At 38.7% G+C, this 23,643-nt stretch overlaps 1 protein-coding gene across 1 annotated transcript in view; it reads left to right on the top strand.

Annotated features, from left to right (window-relative positions):
- LOC105923288 (collagen alpha-1(XIX) chain) overlaps nucleotides 1-21,482 on the top strand; it is a gene marked incomplete in the record, with an annotated part of 154,810 nt that extends 133,328 nt beyond the window's left edge. The window contains 2 exon segments of the mRNA XM_036125877.1: nucleotides 9,475-9,552; nucleotides 17,408-21,482. Coding sequence (XP_035981770.1) covers nucleotides 9,475-9,552; nucleotides 17,408-17,508 — 179 coding nt within the window.
- Nucleotides 21,483-23,643: the final 2,161 nt, after the last annotated feature.

Genomic DNA, 23,643 nt, shown 5'->3' with positions numbered 1-23,643 from the left:
TGCAGCGGACAAACCAACATAAATGATGTAGTTAAAGAAATATGAGAGTTACTGAGAAGAAAAATAATACACGGTCGTCCATCTTCTCGTAAAAGTGTGGCATAGAGTTGTATCTTTACCACACTACTCTAATTCTCCCGAATACATTTCAATCCAATCAATTGTCTTGACAAGTTCCCCTATTTAATAAATATTCACCAACGTAGAATTGAATCTCTACATAAGTGCAACTGTTCTGTGAAAACCGCTGAGGTTTGTTAGAGAACAATATAAGGAAGACCAAGGAACACCTCCAACAGGTCAAAGATAAAGTTGTGGAGACGTTTAAAGCAGGGCTGTGTTGTGAGACAATATCCCAAGATTTGGACTGCCCTTTAATTAATTCTTCCAGAAAATAACAACTTGCCCTTCTGGAAGTTTACCAAGACATGGCCGCCCACCTAAACCACTGGTTCCCAAGTCAAGTCCTCCAGAGCTACTGGAGGACTTGTAACATTTAAATATGACCTTGCTCCAAAACACCTGAATCAATTGGCTAAATCCCCTCTTCAGCAATAAACAAGTAATTCAGTTGTGTAAAGGTGTGATGGGGATGTTATGTATCTAAAAGGAGGGAAAGGGCTAGGATAGTAGGTCTCAAAGATTGGACCTGACTGAAACTGATGGTAACTGGTGGCTGGGTCATGATCAGAGAACCATCGTAACTCGGGGGGGAGTTGCACAGCTCCACAGCTCAGTGAAGAATCATTTAACAGGAGAGCTATTAGTCCTGCACTTCACAAATCTGCCAAAAAGAAAACTATTGCTAAAGTATACACTTTGCCAAAAGCCATGTAGGGTAGGCGGCAAACATGTGGAAAAAAGATCATCTAGTCTGAAAACAAAACAAGTTGGCCTACGTGCAAAATATGGTGTGTGGCGGAAAACTTGCACTGTACACTATCCTGAACACACCACAGCACGGTGATGGCACCATTACGCTGTATGGTGTTTTGTTTTGTTTTTTTGTTCAGCAAAGACATGGAAACTGATTAATTTTATTATTTTTTGTTCAGCAAAGACATGGAAACTGATTAGCGTTGATGGGAATGTGGATGGCGCTAAACACAGACCAATCCTGGAACAAAACCAATTAGAGGCTGCAAAAACTTGATAGTGGGACAAAGACTTGTCTTCCAGCAGAACAACAAATAGCTTACTATTTGTTTTTGGATCAAAGCATAATCAGGTGTTAGAATGGCCAAAGAGCAGACCTAATACCAACTGAGGATCTGTGGAAAAAAACTAAAAATGATTGTCCAGACATGCTCTCCATTTCATTTGTCGTAGCTTGAGCTATTTTGTGAGAAAGAACCGGAAGGCGATTTAACTGCTTAGATTTCTGACAAATCCTTATTCTTGGTGGTAAATAGAAATCCCTGCCACATTTTCAAACCTTCCCTTATAAAAATGTGGATAATCTAACATCTAATAATTGTGTTTCACGTCACAATTCTGTAGTACTTTTATATAGTTATCTATTTAAAATTCCAATGAAGTGCATACAGGTTTGTCTAACTAACATGACAAAATGTGAAAACATTTAAGCACTTTGCAAGGTACGGGATATAGCCTCCGCCGGTGCTTTAAAAAAAACGGTGAAGTTTTGAGCAGCCAACTGTACCCTGTCCTGTTAATTGGACTACGTTTGAAAGGATGAGAAAAAAAATCCCCATTTTCCATCTCATGGCAGCATGTTTTTGTTATGAGAAGAGCTGATCTGAACCGCTGTAGATTGCTTGGAATGGGGTCAGGCTGACAGTTATACTGTATGGATTCATGAGTATTTTTCTCTTGCATAGACCCATATATCAATGCAGACTGAGGGGCGGGGAGCAGAGGAAAGGCCAGGAGTGTGGTGCACTGCAGCTCTCTGGGAAATATGAAGACAAACGAAGAATTGGCTGTGAATAAGAGAAAGTGTTATCAGTCTGGACAGGAAAGAGCTCCATTATTGATACCTCACTCAAGGAGAAAAAGCTTCTGAAATGCAAAAGGAGCGTAGTCAGGTTGGAGGGTGGACATTCATTATAAGACTAATCCCTACTCTCCGACTGCTCACACAACACTAATGGTTTGCTGGTCAGGCTTTGTACCTCCAACATACTTAGATTTATATTGTGTCCACAGCAGAACTATGGTATAGCTTTTAAAGAGGAGTGTTTCATGTGTTGGTGCACCTCAAAGCACCTCTGCATCCGCCTTTCTCTTTAAACTTTTGGATCTACCTCACATTTTCCAAGACCATTTACATTTTAACTCAGAGCTATGACTTCTAATGCTACTTTCATTCATGCATAATGTACAGCTGAAACCAGATATTTACATAAACATAAAAATGTACACAGAAAATGTGCTCCACATATGCCTGGATGCCAGAATAATCAGAGTGTTTTTAGAGGTGTTTTATGAAATTTCTTAACATTCAGAAATGTACCTACATTTCCTAAATATAGTTTAAATTGCCTTTAAACTGTATGACTTGGATCAAACAATTTGGCTATTCTTACATATTCTTTTCTCCATAGTTTGTTGGCATTTTGACCTATTCCTTTTGTCAGAACTTGTGTAACTGAGTTCGATTTGTAGGCTGCCTTCCTTGCGCACACCATTTCAGGTTTTGTAATGGCCACTCCAGTAGAGGTGTGTACTGAATTCGGTACTTGTATATGTACCAACCGAATCCCATCGCTAATCAAACGATACCATGTTTCAGTCCCTAAACAATTCATTGTGACACTGAGGGAGTGAGATAGTGGCCGTTCTTCCATACCCGACATGAACACAGCATTGCAGGTACAAGTGCAGAATGACGTCGGTAGCCGCTGGTACAGTCAACAAAGCAAGCGTGGTTGATAGAAAGCACTCAAAATTATGGCTACACTTTTCATAATGATTATTCTCACTGCAATATTTGTGAGGTGAAGTGCAGGGCAGCGGCGGGATCACTTCTAATCTGAGGAAACGCCTGGTCATCGATGTCAATATAGCGAATTTCTTGCTATATTTAGCGACTTTTTAGACCCATCCAGCGACCTTTTTTCTGAAAAAATTGACTAGTGAAAAATCTAGCAGCTTTCTTCTGTGTTATTAGTGACTGCTCGTGAAAGCACCAATCCTTCTCACTTCTCCAAGCACTGACTCACAGACAGCTGCAGCCTTGTCCTGAAACCCGCCTGCAGTCAGAGCAAAGAGAGCAGAGAGGAGAGGCTCTCTGTTTCCACATTGCAAATGTATCCCACCCTGAATTACAAAGCGGGATAATACATATATATATATATATATATATATATATATATATATATATATATATATATATATATACATACATATATATATATTCACCTCGTTCACTCTGTGTGCCTATGGTAATTGTAGTGTAGGTAAAAAAAAAAAAATATGTGGTGTGGACTGTATTAAATGTATTAAACTTCATAAATTATTTCATAAAGTTCATTTGTAGATACAAACAACTTTATGTATTGAGAAATTAATATAAATTTTGATACATTGCCTTTGTCCTCCACAAGCCACATTGTAACAAATTGTTCTGTTTGTAGACTTATTTGTGTCCAAGCTTTTAACTTTACTTTGAAAATTAGCTTTATCAATCCTACACAATATTATTTCCTTGTGATGCCATGGTGAGCAAATTAGAATATTATTGAATTTGAAGACCAAACACAGAGATTAATTACACACAGACTGACGAAAACATAATATTAAAGATTAGAATAATACAGCAGACCTCCAAAAAACACATTTTAAATAAAGAAACATGAGCTTAATATAAAGTAGGCTAAATACCTGCTGACAGTTGTGCAAAACGTACTTTTAATCCGACAACAGGCCTCATCGGAAAGCTTATTTTAAATTCTTGAATATGACTATTTATCAATGCACGCCAGTTTCTCCTGAAGCATACCATGATGCTCCCACTGCTGTAACTTACAGTTGCGGTGGTCTTCGCAGGCTTACACCAACTACCAATATGGCAAAATTGTTTATATTTAGCTTTCTTAAAACACAGCATACGTCTCTAAAAAATAAGGCCTTTCTCCTACATTTGCTAACCGTAGCCTGGATTAATATGTTATGGCTTCTTCTCCTCTAAGTGGCCTTTCAGTGCGTACAAATACCTGACCTAACACCGTCAGCTATTTTTACACAAGGATGAAACAGACTTGTGGAGGTCCACAATTGTTCTCCTGATATCTGTGATGGATTCTTTCAGGCATATTTAAGGGATATTCAACATGTCGGATTGTCTTGCCCCAATATATTCTACCGTGTTCGGTGTTCCCCGAGGACAAACGAGCAGGCAGCGTGTTGAATGTGACGTGTAGCTCGCCTCCATTTCATAGTGCAGCAAGCGTAGAGCCCCCGTTCACGCTGTCTCCACTCCTTTAACCAACGGCATTTCTTTTTATGTTTCTTCTCTGTTAAAATTAGTCCACAAACTTTCATCATTATTCTTCCCCGTCGTCCATGTTTATTTACTCTGAACACGTTTGATGTTGAGAGGATTCACAAGATTTCTCGTCTGACATCTGAATGAACTTAAGTGAAATCTGTTTGTGTGTAGGGTGGTGAGTCCGTGTGAAAGGACACCAGACACTGTAAGACCAAACATGTTTTATCTAGGGTTTTTTTGGCGTTATGTGTGGTCTCTCTCAGGCTTCGAAAATCGGCGACTATTTTAAAATCCTGCCTTTAGGTTTCACTGAGATGTCACACAAGGCAGCAATGTGTCTGAGGTACTGCCTTAAAGTACAGCCACTGGTTTGCCTCGAAATAACTCAAACGTTCTTGTGAATCAGAAGCTTGCAAAGCCATTGAATCAGCATCTGGGCTTTCCCAAATAGTTTAAAGGCACAGTATGCGTTATGAATGTAAACGTAAGAATTAAGAAAGCAACAATCAATCATTTAACTAGAATTGGCTATCCCAACTGACCTAAAACAGGAAAGGTTTGGGGGAAAAAAGGTTTCTTTACACAGAATATGTAAATATCTGGTTTCCACTGTAGTTAATGTAAGCAACTACTCAACTCTGAATATGTCTTGTGTTAATGCCACTGGCATTACACGTTTTTAATTTTGTTTGCCTGTTTTCTTGTTTTGTATGCTTTAAAAGTGTGTTTTATAGGCCATTTAAGATGCAGCTTTGCAATAAATATTCATTGAAAATAAAGAGAAAAGTTATTTCCCTTGATACATCAGGAGTTCAACAACTTCTTAATTTTTTTTTTTTTTCCTTTGTTGACTTGTGGCTCCACTCAGCTGGTGAGGGAGTTTGGGGTAATATTTCCTCATTATTTCTCGTCATCCTCCACTGGAGACCATGCTCCTCTGGAATATCCAATTTGACTTCTTCCCTATTGTGGCAAAATGAATTGTTTATGGAGAAAAATAACCCTGTTGAAATCATTGTCTTTCTTTTATTTATTTATTTTTGTTGTTTGTGGTTTGATTGCACAAGCGAGGAGGTCTCCAGCTGTTACACCGGGCCTTTGAGGACATGTCCTAAAAAGCAGCACTTTTTTTATTGTAATCTTGTGTTGTAAGTTGATGATTTTGTATCATTTTATTCTTCTTTAATTTTTTAGTAAAAAAATAAATAAGAAAAATCTCTCTGATGTAAGTCATTGCATATTTAACTGACTCTTCACTTTATTTCTTTTTTTGTTGTCGCATTAATTTTTATTTGTTAATTTAGTCTCTGTATGTTTATTTATACTGTTTATTTTTATGTTTATTTGTTTTTTTTAAATTCAGTATCAGTCAGTGAATTTTGTTTTAGAGTTACTTTGCGTCTTCTTGTGCAGGATAGATGTCAGAGTGAATTTGATAGAGAAGCCTCACGTAGAAAGTTGTGTTATACATTTGTTTACTTTATTAAGGCATGCTGTTAGCATGAATTCCTGGTTATTGCTGTCAATAATGTTTATGATGGTGTACATGAGGTGTAGAGCACCAGTCTTATCAGTCGACAATGAAACAGTCCTATATGGCAATATCTATTTTCTTTTCTTTTTTGTATTCTGTCCATTAGTGGCCCTGGAAACAATTTGTTTGCAACCAAGAGCCCAGTGTGACATTTTCGATTTCAGTGCACCAATCTGCCGTGGCACCCGGGCTTATTGCTTTGTGTGCTATTCAGTAAATTTTGTTCATTTTGCTTAAGGTACAGTGCACTTTTCTCCATGAACGTCTCCTCCCTGAATGAATGCCCCTGGCCCTGTGAGTGTTGAAAGAGGTCTAATTATTGCCGCGATGTGTGGATAGCCCCTCTCTCTTTGAGATTCCGTTTTGGAGCATTCATGAGCCTTTTCTTCCGAGATTTTCTCTGACATGTAAGCGTTGAAGCGTTTCCCCTCTGGGCCAGGCAGCGCGATGCTTGATACTCCTGTCAATGTTTCTGACGCACTCCATGCAACCACTGGTTGTGAGACTCCATTACTTTAAGTGCCTCATGGGGAAATATTGTTGTGGCCCCTTTCCTTTTTTTATATGGTATGCTGCTGTTCTGGGCTGTAAAGGCTTAGCAGCTTTGCATGCAGAGAAAAGCTTTTATATCAAGATTGTGTGTATTGTGCCATAAACACCGACAGTGTCTGGTCCGTCATCTTAATTTTTATCTTTTTAATTTTTTTTAGCTTTTTCTTAACATGCTGTATATATGCAGAAATGGACCAGTCTGAATTGCAATACCGATATATAATGAAGTGTAAATTAATATCATCTTTATTAACTTGGTTTTGGTAGCTATCCGAGCCAAACCTGCTTTTTCCACCCTTGGCAGCAACTACTAACGGGCTTTTCCATTTACTGGCAATGATTCTTTTACAGTTTGGAGGATTTTTGACTCACTCTTTTTGTCAAAATTGTTGGGATAGAGCTACACTGAATTATTCTTAAAATAATCAAAACTGGTTCATACGGCAGGATAATTAGCACGATATTTGGCCCGATCTTCCCCTTCAAACGATCTGGAAGGATCTTAAGATAAATTTAACAGATATTCCTCCTGTGTGTGGTGTGCTAAGAGTGATTTGGTCCACTTGGAAAGACATCGGGACCGCTCCAACCTCAAATCGGGTATATTCAACATGTTGGATTGTCTTTCCCAGATATCCTGTTGAATGTTAGGTGCAGCCAATCAGAAAGTGAGGTGAGGGAAGGACCGAAAAAAAAAGAAAAACAACACAACTCAACTATATATCATAGCGTAGTAGAGAGTGTAGAGCCCCTGTTCACGCTGTGTCCACTCCTTTAACCAACGCCTTTGTAAAGTATTTATTAGTCCACAAACTATCGCCATTATTCCTCCTTGTGTCCATGTTTATTTACTCTGAATTATCATTTAACCTTGAGAGGTTTTGCAGCATTTTCAGTCTGACATTGGAATGATCCTGAGTGAAATCTGTTTGTGTGTAGTCCGTTGTGCTTGTTGTCTGACCGGCCACCACACACACTGTAGGAGCAAACCTATTATATCTACCATTGTTTATCGCAACGTGTGGTGTCTCTCAGGCTTTGACTGTCAACCGACAATTTTAAAATCTTGCCGTATGAACCAGCCTTAATATAGACATCTCAGTCTTTTCTTTACTGCAACAGCCAGGTTGGATTTTTTTCCCCAATTTAAATGTTGAAACATGTGTATCTCATCTTCTAAGTGACCATGCAATGCTTGCTTAAATGTGTATAAGAATAAACCTCTGCCTATATTAATATATTCTTACCTTAACCTTGGGTCTCCCAAAAGCCTGTCAACATTTCCAAATTATTTATTTCTTAACAGACAGAGGTCAAAAGCTGAAATTATAACAGAAAGAAACTTTGCTGTGATAGATTTGGTCAATTATCTGCTGAAGTCACACTATCTCAGCTGTTGGGAATAATCTGACTTTTAATACCTTGCTGATGTACACAATGGTAATCTTGGAGTTTTCTTCTTGCAGTAACAGCATTCCACACTGAAGAGTATTGCAATTAGCTTGGCCTGTTAGCGCTTGAGTATCGTGCATTCACTAATCGTAAAATGATTGGATTTTTGAGTTGTGCAAATGGCCAGCAGGTAAATATCAACGATCACCAGGTGAAAGGCAGATCGAGCTGCAAGTGTGAATCCAGCCACCATCCAGTTTCTCTGTGCATCTCTACTTATTCGGCATGTGCTTGTGAACAATTTTTGTTTCTTTATTATATAATATTTGCAGTGTCCTCCACAGTTATTCAGGCCTTTCTTACAGATGTGAATAATTAATTCATCTTTAATTGAAGTGGCATAATCAAATCAAAAAATATTGCCTTTATCTAGCAGTGAGATTGAGAGAGTTTTTTTAACTCCTTTACCAACCTCATCTTAAGTAATGCTTTTTGTTTTTGTTTGTTTGTTTCTTTGACTCTGGCCAGCAATGCTTCAATTACATTTATTTTATAGACATTATTGGGGTTGTCAAAAACTCTGCCGTCTGTATTTTTACTAAGCAAGGCAAGGCAAATTTACTTATATAGCACAATTCAGTACAGAGGCAATGCAAAGTGCTTTACATGATTAAAATATAGGAAAATAAACAGAATAAAAGCAAGTAGGAATAACATGTAGAAACAAAAAAAGAACATTAAAAACAGTAAAACAGTTTAACTAGAACAGTCAAAGGCAATCCTAAAACCATTTTTTTTCTCAATACATTTTTCCCCCCAAATTGAGTGTGAGATTATGCTACTCCTTTAAAAGATGCAGGTATTTTATTGATTTTCAAACATCTTCACCCCTGTTTCCATAATGCCACAGCACTGTGGCATTATGGAAAAGACAACATACTTTAGATGAGTAACACAGAATATTCCTAAATAACCTAATTTGTGTGTGCGTGTGTGTGTGTGTTTTGGTTTGTTTTTCATTTGCCAATCTGTCTCCAAATTTTGAGAACCTACAGTGACCCACATACAGTATCTGAAGTCTGGTTGAAATAATCCTCTTGAATCTTTTGAACTCTTGAAAGAAATGTTCTTGTGATCCTTTCATTGTCCGTGACGCTCTTCAAGGAACTAACCTGCAGATGGATTGTTTGATGATTTCTGTTTTGACAATATGTCAGCACAGCTTTTATTATTTAAAGATTTAGGGCTGAAACATGGGGTTCTGAGCTGTCAATTTCTGCAGACTAAAGCTGTGTCCCTCAGACAAGCAGAGGACAGAACCGATGTCTGACATGTTTGTCCTGATAGCAGTATTTAAAATGTTAAGACGTCTTGGTTCCTTGGCTGGTATGAGGGTTGCACAAGTGTGTTGCCATGTTGACACTTTAACACGTTATGGCATTTGTTCTAATGTTGCTAACTGTACTGTGCACTCTTTACACACAACACCACTAAGTTTTACTTAATTATTTGCTCAGATTATTGTATATTTCTGTGTCCTCAGGATACAGGGGTCAGAAAGGAGAACGAGGACAGCTTGGCCTGGGGTTACCAGGAGATCCAGGACCCACTGGGCCACCAGGTAAGAAAGCAACATAAAAGGAGGTTTGTTATGAATTCTGAATTGTATAGATTAACGCTCCCAACTTATTGTCTAAAGCCCCACAACTGATAGCAACTCAACAATTTTGGTAAAATCAACTACAACTGTGACAGATAAGGAGGAGGGCCTGTGCCAATAACCCTGCACACAGCACGATGCTAATTAAGGCAAAAACACTCCACAGGAAAATTGCAGCAAAGAGTGGTATCTCAACATCAACTTTTCATGCCAACCATTAGACACTTTGTAGATGCCATCTGCTTGTTTGCTAGTGAACCCATTTTTGTTTGTTGAATACCATCAAAGCTATAAACATGTGGAGGCATGCTTCTACGAACTGTGTTTCCTTCTCAGTTCAGCTGAAGCTGTCACAGTTGCAAGGGGCAGACAGACATCATAAAAAATATACAGATTAAAAATGGGATGTCGCCGAAACTTAAGTTCATCAGGCAAATTTCCCTCCTACCACTAATGGACATAATATTTAACATTAGAATCAGGCTGGTCCAAAAAATAATAATAATTAATGCAAAAATGTGGGCTTGGGTGTAACATGGGGTAAAGCGTGCGACCTGCGTCTGAGGTCATAAAGGCCTCAGACATGGCTGTTCCGGGTTCCTTTGCCGCATGTCTTCTCCCTCTCTCTCAAACCCCGTTTCCTGTTAGCTCACTGTCAAACGCCACTAGTACCCAAAAAGAAAAGAAATTAAAAAGAAATGTGGACTTAAAGAAAAGTATGTTTAATACCAGCTTAAAGGTAGAGTTATTTTCAAAAGATGTAATGCCCAGACAGAGAGCCAATTATTCAAGCCAGACAGAGTGTTTTGCTTTAAATAGTTCATTAATAAAAGTCAGAAAACCTGGTGAAGACAGAAAAAACTGGCGCAAGAGAGTCTGGTAAGGCTAAGAGCAGACAGGGAGACAGGGCTGAGGCTTCAGACAGATCCCTGGACGAGGCTTTGGGTCCTACACAATAAGGCAGACGGTGTGCAGACAGATCCGCTGCGGCTTGGCAAGGTTTGAGGTTCAGAAAACAGAAACCGATGATGGGAAGGCAAACAAGACAAGAATAAATCTGGAAACAGAACTTGTTCCTGACCTTGACCACACCCTGGTCATCTACACACATCAAGACTTTGAAACATCTGGCGCTGAACGTCTGTGGAGCTTCAGTATATAAAGGCAGAGAAACAGGTGCGAAAGACTGGCTTCATTGTGCTGCTGCTGCTGGCAGAGGTTCACAGGTGCTTGTAATTATCTTGATTAAATATTTGTTTCTCTCTGCCAGAAAACTGAAAATGCATTCTGTCAGAAGGCTGATGAGCCAAACCACATATGGCCAATTAAACATGGAAGTAGTTCTCAAGACACCAATTAATGCTTTTCTATGGTCATCTCAGTGTTCAGAGGCCGTGTTCACAAAGAATCCTAAAAGTTAAAAAGTAGCTCGTAGTGACGTCATTTGAGGAAATATCTTAGAATTTCTCAAATTAGAATTTTACCTCAGTAAGATGAAATTTATTCACAAAGCATATTAGGTCTTGAAGGTGCATTGCGCAAGCTTTGAAGTTAAGTATTATTTCTTATATTTCTCATACATGCCCTTACATTTTCCCTACGTGCAAAATGACTTATCCTCTAGTTACCGCAGTTGCCTCTATAGGCTGGATATTCAGTTTATGGTAGCGTGATTAAGGCCGGATTCTCTGGGCGTAACGAGTTCTGCGAGTTCTTGTTCACCTGGCTGCTTTGTTTAGTCTCTGCTGTAATTGATGCATTAGTGAGAGAACATGGGCAGATAACTTCAATATTTATAGCTTTCTTACCTCAGAAGACATTACGCCTCTAAACAGATGAGCTGTGCAGTCGCAGCAGCAGATGCTTTTCCTCTTCTCCCATGTGCATTTCAACATGTCGCCAGAAGGGGCAGACATCTGCAAAAGTCTTGGAATTTGTGCTATGCTCCTTTAAGCGATGTATGAGGCCATCTCCTCTCTGGTTTTTGATTGCTGCACATAGCGCAATTTCCAGTCTGGTGTCATAGAGCAGAGAAAAAGACGCATTGATATGATCGGCAATGCGTTTAAAAGTCCGCCTCTTTGCACTGTGATCCCAGGACCAATTTACCTTTCAGCACTCCTCTATTCTCCTTCCAGACCTGTGTGGACAAGAGGTGCTGCTCCTCTTTCCGGTTCGGTTTTCTCCACCTTTTTTTCTTCCATTTTATGTTGGTCGTTTTGCCAAATACAGCCGCTTTATACAAGCAGGCAATCCCAATAAAATGCTGACAGGTGAGTGCACACGAATATCAAATAGATGAAGGATTAAAATGACTGGTATGGTTAGTAAACATAACAAGCAAATCAAAATAATGATGAGGATGTGACAATTATTAGATTTTGCTAAGTTTTCATCATCATGTCACATATTTCTTAATACAGTTTAATTGGTTGATTTCTCTCAAATGATTACTAGGGACGGATTTCTGTATTTTTGTTTGTTTCTTGTATCAACCAATCACAGCTCTTAAAAGACAGCACCACACCTTGCAACAAGGTCAACCACACCTCCTCACTAAGATAAAATATCTGTCGTCTCCCTACTCCCTACTTGCTATCAGCAACTATCTGAATCACTCTTAAGCTAAGACTTCCCGGCAGGTTTTCTTCGGCTAAGATAGAAGCTCTCTGAGAGGACTCTGAGAATCTTTGTGAATACCGGCACTGAACTAAAGCCTATCGAAAACCTGTAGGGTGAGCTCAAGACAAAATTGCATAAAAGGACCCAGGATTCTGAACAATTTTGAGAGGTTGTGCTAAGAGAAATAACCAAATAAACTTCTCTCTGAATGTTGCAACCAAGAAAAATAGTATAGATAAAGACTTTTGCTCTGTCCTATTTGCAAACAAGCATTGTTAACAGCGGATGTCCTGATAATTGCATCGTCCCTGAAGAACTGTTCTGTATTTTACAAAGTGACATTTTGGCACTGCAATTTTTCTTTTGTTAGTTTTTCAGTAATTAGTTTAATATCACGCTTATCCTTTGGTCAGTTAGAGACTTGGGAAACGCAAGATAAAAAAGAAAGAGACAATCTTTACAAAACATTTTTCCAATCAAAGGTTTTTTTTTCATTAATCTGTACAAAAAAACCAAGACAACATACCTTCCTTCATGAGGCCATTGATAAGTTAAGTAAGTTATTAAATAAGGAACAAAACAGACGAAAAGCAGCATTAACTATAGCATGAATTTATTTTTTATGAAAAATGAAAGCAGAGTTTTACACAGCCAAACCATACCTTTTGAAAACCTTTTGAAAACAAATAGAAAAATTCATGCTATTTAAAGTTTCTCCTCTCAACTTTGAGTTTTGACGCTGCTCCGACGGCAATGGTCATTTAAGCACTCAAATAAAGTAAGTAAAGGAGGAAAAAACATGTAAGATCACTTTTCTAAGCTGGCCCTTTTAGGTCAGAACGGCCAGACATCGCACTGACAGCTGTTTCCCTTTTTTTATATCAGTTTCTCTTTCACAGTTGCTGAAAGGAAGGAAGTCCATTAGACTTGTGTCAAAACTCACACCTTTACTGTTGATGTTTTTTTTTTTTTTTGACATCATTTGTTATCTTCATCTTGATGGCAAAAAAAAACAAAAAAACACAGCACCCAGACGGCATTCTGTTTGTTGAACCCTTATGCTGCTTTGACAAAGAAAAAGAATAAAAGAAAATTCTGGTAATGGAAAATGGCATCTGTTCTGAAACTAAAATCCTATCTCTCCATCTTCCCCGAACAAAAAAGACCAATCCACGATGCTGGCATATCCCCCCTCCGGTTCGAGAAGTGGGATTACTTCACTTACTTCAAGCCTGTGACAGCAGGAGTTTATCACTGAACTTGAAGTCACTCATGCAATCTGTGCATAATGTGTGTGCGGGGGCAAAGGAAACTTGGCTGTAGCTCCGCTGGAGAGGATAAATCACAGCTGTTGAAAGAAATCATCTCTAGAGGTGCTCGGTTATGGGAAGCACCTGCGGCATAACTGGTGGGGGTTAGACTTAAGCCGTAGCTACGTCTTGGAGGAAAAAAAAAAAAAAAAGTCAGAAAGTTCTTCAAACCAACTGATATGAATGCAGGTCCACAGGCTTCTGGTGTCGTCCTCCCCATACCTTTAGATTTCCACATTCCCTGGAGCCTACAGGAGGAGATTATTTCTTCCAGCCAAAATTTCTTCCACCTTGCCATCATGATGAAAGATATCTTGGTATCCTTGGCATCTATATGGAGCTGGTTCCCCTTGGAGTGGAAAGAGTGGGAAGAGTTACATGCTGGAGATTCACCCAGATGCTGTCAGTCCAAATGCTGGGAACTAAAAATGCTCATGGTGGGCGTCGACGCCAGTGCTTTTCATGTGGAGAAGTCAACACTGGAGCAGAGACGACTCCCAGTGCGTGAAACTGAAAATAACTAAGTCAGCATGACCACATGGTCCATCTGCACCCTTTGTCCTAACCAAGTCCACAAGTGAAACATTTGTCTGAAGTTGCTAATTAGAGGAGTTAACCCTGCTGCCTGAGTGCACAGATTTAACAAATACGTCTTTCCTCTTACAGTCGGCGTTAACAGTTACCAAAGCACTTTGTTTGTGCGAGCAGTTAAGCAGTAGACGGCTATGGCAGTGATGGAAGGGGCAAGCTGTGTTATCACACTGGAGTAAAGGCCAAGCAGGTCTCTTTGTTCAAAGTGAGCAGGCCTTTGTAGAGCTGTCACTGCTCTGAGTGATGTAAAGGACAGTCCCGCGGGAGGACTGAAGCAGAGGAGCGTTTTGGGGTTGTTTTTATCGAGTCCTGTTTAAAAGACAGTGTTAACGCCGGCCCCTGTGTTTGATGACCGGCATCCAAACGGTGTGGAAGAGGCCGTGCGTGAGAAAGTCAGCTGCAGCTTCGACAAACCGTTTGGTCGGTGAGATGAGATAATAAAGTCCCAGATGCCATGATCACCTCGATATGTAAGAGGGCAGAGAAACGTGCGTTCTCCTTTTTATTCTCATTAGTGCGGCTGAAGAGTTCATTAATTGTAATTCAGATCTCCTTCAGTACAAGTACTTTTCTAACAGAGACGTGGTGAATGTATGCAAAGTCACATAAGAACGTGATGAATCATGATTACGTTCCTAAATATTACACCAGCAAAACTTTCCTTACTTTTAAAATGAAAAAGTAATTATGACAAAGAATCAGGAATCTTTATTGTCAACATGTGTTACCATAGTGAATTTTTTTTAGTAGACACCAGCTCAATATGCAAACAGATAACAATACGCAGACATAGCAAGACATATTTCCACAATACTTGTTATATATATATATATATATATATATATATATATATATATATATATATATATATATATATATATATATATATATATATATATATATATATACAGAACTCTACAATCAGATATTCCCTAAGAAATTAGAATGTGCTAATAGGCATTACCAGTAGTGTGATTGTAACATGAAACAGACTTCTAACCTCTCAGCAGGGGGCGACAGCCTTCACAACGTGTGGAAAGAAGCTGTTTTTGAGTGTATATGTTTTTTTATTTAATGTTTCTCAATCATTTATCAGACAAAAGTGGGACAAACATTTCATTACCCGGGTGGGTTGGATCAGTGGCAATGCATCCGGCCCTTCTCTGGACTCGTGCAGCATAAACCGTGTCCAGGTCTTGTAGACGGCGTCCCCTGTGCTGTCCTCACCACCTGCGCCAAATCCTTTCTCTCCCTCACTGTGCAGCTCCCATAACACACTGTTTTGCTGAGATAGAAAATGTCAGCTTTGTAAAAGTTTTTTAACAGCTTAGTGGAAAGTCCAGTCCGTTTCAGTTTCCTGAGGAAGAAGAGCAGTTGTTGGGCCTTCTTCACCAGGTGTGAGGCGTTCACAGTCCAGGACATGGTCGGGGGAGATGTGAATGCCCAGGAACTTTATGTGGTCCACACGCTCCACCACCTACCCCTTAAAACGTACCACCTCCAAACTCAAATACACCAGATAAAAGCAAACAGCCCAACGGGCCAGCATAAGATTATCATGGTATGATAACCTTGAGTAAAAACATAATTCAACATAATCAAGAATTATTTGTTCTGATGCTAAAATAATGTAACATATTATCTCGATCATTACTAGTGATGTGCCAATCAGGATATTTTTGTGTCCTGAATATTGAGCTGAATCATTTAAGAACAGGCCTTTGCAAATACCAAGACACAGTCCAATACTTTATGATTATTGAAATCAATGCCATGTTTATGCTTAAAAACTCAGTAGCTTTAAAGCAGAGAAGAAGACTATGTGACACATCTTCAGTTTGCTCCGTTAAAGACACAGCAATGTCCTCCTCCATCCATTCAATTTCATTAGTTTTTTGTTCGTACAGCTTGTTTACAGCTTTTTTCCATCGTTCCCACCTTGCCTTCCTTTATCCGTTTGTTCTTTTGTTTTTCTTTCTTTCTTGCTTTGTTTGTTCCTTCCTTCAGTCTTTTATTCTTGTTTGCCCATCCATCCATCCATCCATCCATCCATCCATCCATCCATCCATCCATCCATCCATCCATCCATCCATCCATCCATCCATCCATTCATCCATCCATCTTTGCTTCATTGGTTCTTTTGTTTGCTTCTATCCTCCATTCTTTTATCTGGTCCTTCCTTCTGTCCTCCATTCCTTGCATCCATCCATGGCTCCTTCCTTCTTGATGTTGTATCTTCCTTCCACATGTGTTTCCACTTTCTTTCAGTCACACCCTCTGTCCTTGAGTTTTTTTATGGGATCAAAAATCACTACTCAGCCTGGTTTGACTGGATTTCTAATACTAACGATCAAGTTATTGGCCATAATCATAACCTGATTCAATTTGGATTTGTTCTACTGATGTAAATAGTTTAATTTCATGAATTTAGGATTTACAAGTTATTGGCGCATTGATCATCAAAACCACTAACCTATTGTTGTGTATGCCGCACCAGGGCCCGCCCCTGTTCTTTGGCAACCAAAGATTCAGTCACCCATTATACTTTTATTGAATGGATGTTTTGCAGCAGTTGTAATAAATGTGAGACTCTAAGGCCAATATCAGGCGAGGTGTTTTAATATTGTTGATTTGTTTAATGAATATAAGCAATTATGAAGGCATAGCCCTGCCTGTCCTAAGGCCTAAGGCAAGTCCAATGTAAGAACAGCAAAATTTAGGTGCATACCAGGGGATAGTTTGAATTGACCATGCACAAAGTCATACCCGCTGATGGTTGGGCCTATTTAACAACGATTTACATAGTTTGCATGAGTAAAAGTAATCTGTGCGGGTAGGGCACAGACACTGTCTCTAGTCCAGGGTCCCTCATCCTCCTAAATCCGACTCTGCATGTTCATGTTCAATGAGATAAAATCAGACTTGTCTGAGGAGATTGGAGGCTCAGTCAGTTCTTCTGCTTCTTGGTTGCTTCATAAGAAGCTGCTGATCTGCTTTTGTGGCATGTTGGGGGGTGATTTGAGCCCACGTCTGTTTAGTGCCAGTAAAATACCAAGAGCTTTATGGGCTTACTCGCTCTTACTACCCAACCAAATCTTTAGAAATGCTCTGGTTGCAGCTTGCCAGATGGAACTTTGTACTTCTGGTTAGTTGTTCCATATGAGTTGGTAAATATTGTTTGTATGAAGGAAACTGTGACTTTGCCAAACTTCAGATTAGATTTTAATAGAAAGCTCTTCTTAGGACTGATAAGGTGCAGCCCATTTCAGTAATTATTAACATTCTCTCTCAAGGCCCACCTGGGATCCCCTCACGAGGCCACCCTGGCTCTCCAGGGCCCCGCGGACTGCCTGGGACATGTGACCCGAGTGACTGCATTCTTCCTGCCTTGTAAGCAGAGAGCGGCGTGCCATGTGGTACGGTCCACTGAAGCCACAGAGCGAAAAAATGATGCCCCTCGCTGTGTCTGACTGCCTCTTCAGCTCTGCTTTATTGACCGGACTCAAAACTGACCTCTTTTGTTCACTTCACGATGACATTTGGGTGCGACGGGGTTTTGTTCTTTTGTTTTCTGGGATTGCTGTTCTGTTTTGTTTTGAATGCAGCTGACAACCTTTTTGCAGTGCTACACTTTGTATTTTTGAAGTATATTTTTCTTGTCTTTCCAACTCCTACTGTGATGCAATGCATTCCTTATCGACTCAACTCGTCTTTCAAGACATGGAGATAACTTTGTTTCGTCAGGTTTAGCCCTGTTTGAATAACTTTAATAATTATGTGTTTGCCTCTTTAACGGGCTTGTTGATGCACTCTTCCTTTCTTATTCAGATAAGCTGGCTGTAGGTACATCTCATGTTTAGCTGTGTGTGTGTGAGAGAAAGAGATGAACTCAGTGATTGTACCTATTTTTCATGCAAGTCTAAGTAAAATGACTTATGAACCTTCCTCTATAACCAAAGTGCAGCCGGTGCGTCTGATGGGGAAATTATTTATTTTAAGTGTGCTCCTAAAGAATGTACTCAAAAGATGGTTCTAGTCGGCTTTGAATGTAGCATGGAGAACCTGTAATTTTTATTTAGTAATTCAATTTTAAGGACATTAGGTCATACATGTTGAGTTGCTGAGAAGTTTTGATGTTTCCGTTTCCTTCAATTGACGACGTGAGACGTTTGTTTTGTTTGAAATCCTCTTTGTTTGTTGTTGTTGTTTTTTAAGAATCTGTGGTAAAACTATAGCTGAAAACGTCTTCCTGTTTTTTGCTAGTCCCGCGTCAGTGGTGAGCACTTATTAGATTGCAGAAGCGTTTTTTTGTAAACCCTAAAACAACCTGTCTGGCACTGATTTTAATATGGGGAAGGATATTTTCTTTTAAATTGTGTTCATTAAAAACTTTTGTTTCCTTTACCTGAGAAAGGAAGATGTCATTTCTCCATGGTTTGGTTGAAAAATAGAGGAATCCTTACAGTGGTTAAGGCTAGCAGCAGTTAGGCCCTTCATACACAAACACTGATATTGTCCAAAACCGTTGCTTTTTTTTCTCCACTTGCTCCACCCATCCGCATGCAAATAGATGTTTGGGTGAAAATAGATAAGAGTTTTCAAAGGGTAAAAGCTCTCCATTTTGACTAGTTGAACAGTGATTATTCAAAACCGTAACATAGAGACCCACTTTGCTCATTCCCACTCTGCTAAAGACCACAGCAGCGTTATAAAAAATATTTTTCATGATGTCACACAGCTGAAATGAAAAATGGTTGTATTCATGGGATACAACGCTAAATTTACACTTTCACAAGGAACAATGTTAAGTTTGTCACTGTTTTCTTAGCGAAAAAACTTCACTATTGCTACACTAACATCACATCGGCGAAGGTTGCCGACCTACAGCTAATCAACATATTTTTAGGGTGACAAGCTCAACAATGTTATGTGGCTGAGTCTGCTCAGTTAAGGATGATTTGTTTGCAGAAACCAGATAAAACGTGTCTTCTGTCTGACTAGCAACAAGCCTTCATCCACTCTGAGCTTTCCATCCCTTTTCCACAAACACTGTGAGATGACATCTTTCATCGATCCTTTTAAGGGCATATTCTTCCTCAAGGAGAGAATGTACTTTAAAATATTGCCTGTTTGCGATGAATGTAATGAAACTGCTCATTTATTTTTAATTTTTTGTCTGTAAATAATTTTTTTTCCCACTCTAATTGGGCTTTAAAAGGGACCTGACAGTATAACTTTACAAGCTGTCTGTCACCATAACGACACTTCAAGGTTATCACTTGTCAATCATATACACCGCTGCAAATGTAAAGGAATGTGTTGCATTATTACTAATGTGTGCTGTTTACACAGTGTCATGAATGATGATTCCTCTGATTTGTGTGCATATCTTTAAACTTCATCACCACAACAGAGATCGGACTACCACGGCTAACATATTTTTTCTTTCTTCTTTTCTTTTTTTTTGTCAGTTCGGATGAAATGTTTTACTCATGAATGTACTTGAACTGTCTTTGCTGCTTCTTACTCTACATCCAGGTTTTCCAGTTACTAACCAGCACAGTGTGTCCCTATGAAGCTTCTGTGCCTGCTTTGAGACTGCTGCTTTGCTTTATTTATTAATTTTAAGTATTTTTTTTCTGAATCAGTTTAACACTTTCACCCGATGTTTATTTTTATTTTATGATTTTGAGTTGATTATAACTAAACAGGCCACACTCATTTCCTGAAACTCCTCTCTTCATCTGCAAACACGTTCTTCCTCTGAACCCTTTATTTTAATTTATAGCCCATTTTTAAAGATCTAAGTTGCTAACTTTATTCTTCCACTATATATATATATATATATATATATATATATATATATATATATATATATATATATACATTTTGTTCGTAAAAACCCTGTCCAAATGTTACATAGTAAACAATAGTAACTGGACCGTATTGAATGTGTATGATTAATATTATGCTTTCATTTTCACGTATGTTTAATTAAGGGTTTGACCTAAAAGCTTTAATTTCTGTTGTTGTTGTTTGGCTTTGATAAATGTTTAAAAATCTTTGTACTGTGTTTCATCCTGTTTGACATATTTTGATCCCTTTGCTCTCCTTTGTTTTGTTTTGTTTTTTTCCTATCTTCAAAACATAGGCATTTCTTATACAATCACACATTACTCAGATGCTGCAGAACAATTATTTTTTCATGATGCCTGGTTGGTTTTATCAGTGCTAGAGAATCTAATTTTAGACAGAAATGCATGTCGCTCACTTTATTTGTGAGCAGAAGGTGCCCCCTGCTGGGCATGTTTGGATTTCCAGACAGCTTTTAATCTATAAAGGAAAACTATCTTTGCTTTAGTGGGCACTTGAACTCCTCTCTCTTCTACCGATTCTTGTCCTTTAATCTGTGTAATTTTCATATCAGTTTATGGGGTCCCACCAGAGACAATTATGCTGATCTTGATGAGATTCAAATGAGACACCACCAGCAGATTAATGTCATCTGAACTTTTTTTTCCCCCCCTGTGTACTGCTGAGAGCAACTCCCACTGCCTATTGAATTTAGCATGAATTGTTATTAATATGCACCAATTTGCTTCTTCCATTTACCCAAACAGTGTGATAAGAAGGAAGGACGTTAATGTCACAGCTCACTTCGCTACAAATTCAAGCTATTATCCATCAAACCAAGTTAAGCTCAATTTATTGTAAGTGGGAAAACGTCTGAGCAAGGCAAAATCAAAGAGGCTGCTTCCTTTGAGAGTAAAGCTAAACAAAAGCTTGTTAAATAATGTAAAATCCTCTAAAGACAACGTCCACATGTTTCATTATTGCTTGTGTTTTCACGGTAATGTAAGGTGATCCGGTTGCCACGTGCAATCTAATCTCGTGAGCAAGCTTGTAATGAGGGGAAATATGGATCAGCCTCGCAGCAAGGACCCTCAGGATTAAAAGCGCCTGCCTGCTGCTTTCACAGAAACATCTCTGTGCTCCTGCATAAGCTCGTGTCATGCTGGGTGACTTTAACGGTTGTTGGATTTTTTTTATTTATTTTTTTGGGGGGGGGGGGGATGGGGGAGTTTTTATTTGGTTGGATAACTACCTCATTCTTGGTTTACCGCATATCTACATGATCAGGAATACAAACAGTTGAATTATTGCCTTGGAAAAGTGGGAAAACCTCATGTGTTTTATGCAAGAAACATGTAGCGCAGTCATGTTGGTGTCATTGTTAAGTTCACTGGTGAGTTATTGTGGTTGCCTGGTGTCGGAGGTTGTATTACTCTTTACTTTGCAGAATCTTTGATTTACATCTATAAATGCCATCTGCCTTTCTGTGTGCAATAAATGTTCTCAAGTGCTTTATATAATGTGTTGGGCTTTACTTTCTAAGTGTCTTAGTTTCTTAAAAAAAAAATCATATCTTATTTACATCCGTTTGTGTCTTCATCTTGGATGTTTGAGACTCTTAAGTATTGATAGCATAAAAAAACAAAGACTGACCCTTTCAAAATGTGTCTAAAGCATTAGCTGTTGTTTTTGAATATATTTATTTGATTTTATCCAGGCCTTAGTAAAGATTCAGTCTCTTTTTCTGTATTTGTATTTCCTTTTAACAGGGCTTAAATTAATATCAATGATCCCAATTAAAGCTCTTCCATACTATTGACTCGATACGATTATTTACGTTTTAAATACAATTATGTGAAAGAAAAATCTAACATAAATCAGTCACTTTCTTATTGTATTTCAAACCTGGAAATAATTTTAAAGCACACATTTATGACAAAAAAAAAACTTTGAGTGACACCGACCAATAACAGAAAAACACTACCATATATGGATAGTGATAATATCCATATAGGCAATAACACTTTCCATAATAAGCAAACTGTGCATTGCATTTGCGCATGCGTGGGTCGGATGAAATCAAACATTTTGGCTACTAAAAGAAGCCCGCCGTAATTTGTGTGGAGTACAGGTAGCAGACATGAACATAAGGCTCACAGCCATTGGTTTTAAGGCTTTTAAAGCCTTAATATACGTGCCGTACAATGACCGGAGCACTTTGTGCCATGTTCAATTGCTTTAATATGGACTATACAGGCTTGAGCGGTGGAAGAAAAAACACGATTGCAAGGCTCCACCGAGATCACCCAGATGATGCAAAGAGAAAATCCGGTTGTAAACCTCTGGTCACTCTTTACAATATCCTGACAGAAAAGAATGATTCAGACGGACCTAAAAGATCGACTAAAATTGTATGTTTTTTACACTAATTTGTGTCTAATCATTATGTAGGCTATCTACTCTTCAAACCGAGGAAGCGGTCAGGCTCTGGGCGGCTGCCCTGTAGGCAATAGCGGGCAGAGGAAGAGTCTAGAGAGGCAGAACATGGAATCAGCCTGACAGAAATTTCATTTTGCTCACTGTTACTTTTTTAATAATTCAAATGCATCCAGGAATAGTAGTAGATGAACGCCATGTGTCTAAATTAACGGCACCATACACCGTAAGATCACTTCACTCATGTTTTTTGGCCAAAACAACACTTTATTCAGGGTAATTGGGTTTTGTTGCGAGTGTCTGGAGTCACGCATTACAGAGGCAGAGGATTACAGAAATATTAGTGTTACAGTAATACATCCTATTGCTTTAACAACAATATATTCCTCTTCATCGTCGCAGTGAGATGCGCTGTGCTAAATGGTCTGATGGTACGTGTCGTCAGTCTCCCAACGTCCTGGCTGGGAAATCTGGAGGCCGTCAACCCGTACGGTGCTTCAGAGGTGCTTTGGGTCGCCATGGACCTAGAACCTAGAACCTAGAACCTGCTCCCAGCCTCTTCACGCTTCACGAGTCGTTTTTATGCACAAATACACATGCACATTTTTAACGTACTTAAATTACTCTATTCAAGCCCACATTTAATGTAATATGAGTATGCTACATTTAATTTCTGCACAATATTTTAAATAATATTTTTGTAAATTTACCTATACTTTCTGTTATTCCCTTTTTAAATTTTTTTTAATATCTTACTTTTGTGTGAATCTGCTTGCTTCAATTAGTCTCACTTTTCTGCCAGTACACCTGAATTTCCCCACAAAGGGACGATAAAAGACATTTCTATTTTATTGCATCTGATTAAAAAAATATGTACATTAACAGAGGTTTTATTTTTTTAATTTTTAACTTTGATGTGCTCTTCTGAAATCCTGGCATTGTGTTAAGGTAATACCTACACTTAACAAATATTCCTCCTGAATGTTTATCCGCAATAATTAGCTGCGGGTATCACTGCTTTTTCACCCTCTCAGTGTCTAAAATAAATGAATAAGAAAGTGTTTGATGGCGGCTGCAGTCTGATTTTGTATCAATATTTTAGCTTACCTTCCATCCAACATGTTGCTGTCAGGAAACCAACTGCATAGCTTGCTAATATAAGGTACCATATTCTGATGACAGGTGTTTGGGGAAAATTACAGATTTTTTTTTTTAAACAATCGGCCATTTGCCACTGTTG

This window comes from Fundulus heteroclitus, chromosome 22 (assembly GCF_011125445.2).
Source record: "Fundulus heteroclitus isolate FHET01 chromosome 22, MU-UCD_Fhet_4.1, whole genome shotgun sequence".
Taxonomy (NCBI): domain Eukaryota; kingdom Metazoa; phylum Chordata; class Actinopteri; order Cyprinodontiformes; family Fundulidae; genus Fundulus; species Fundulus heteroclitus.
This window is presented reverse-complemented; position numbering and strand designations above follow the sequence as displayed.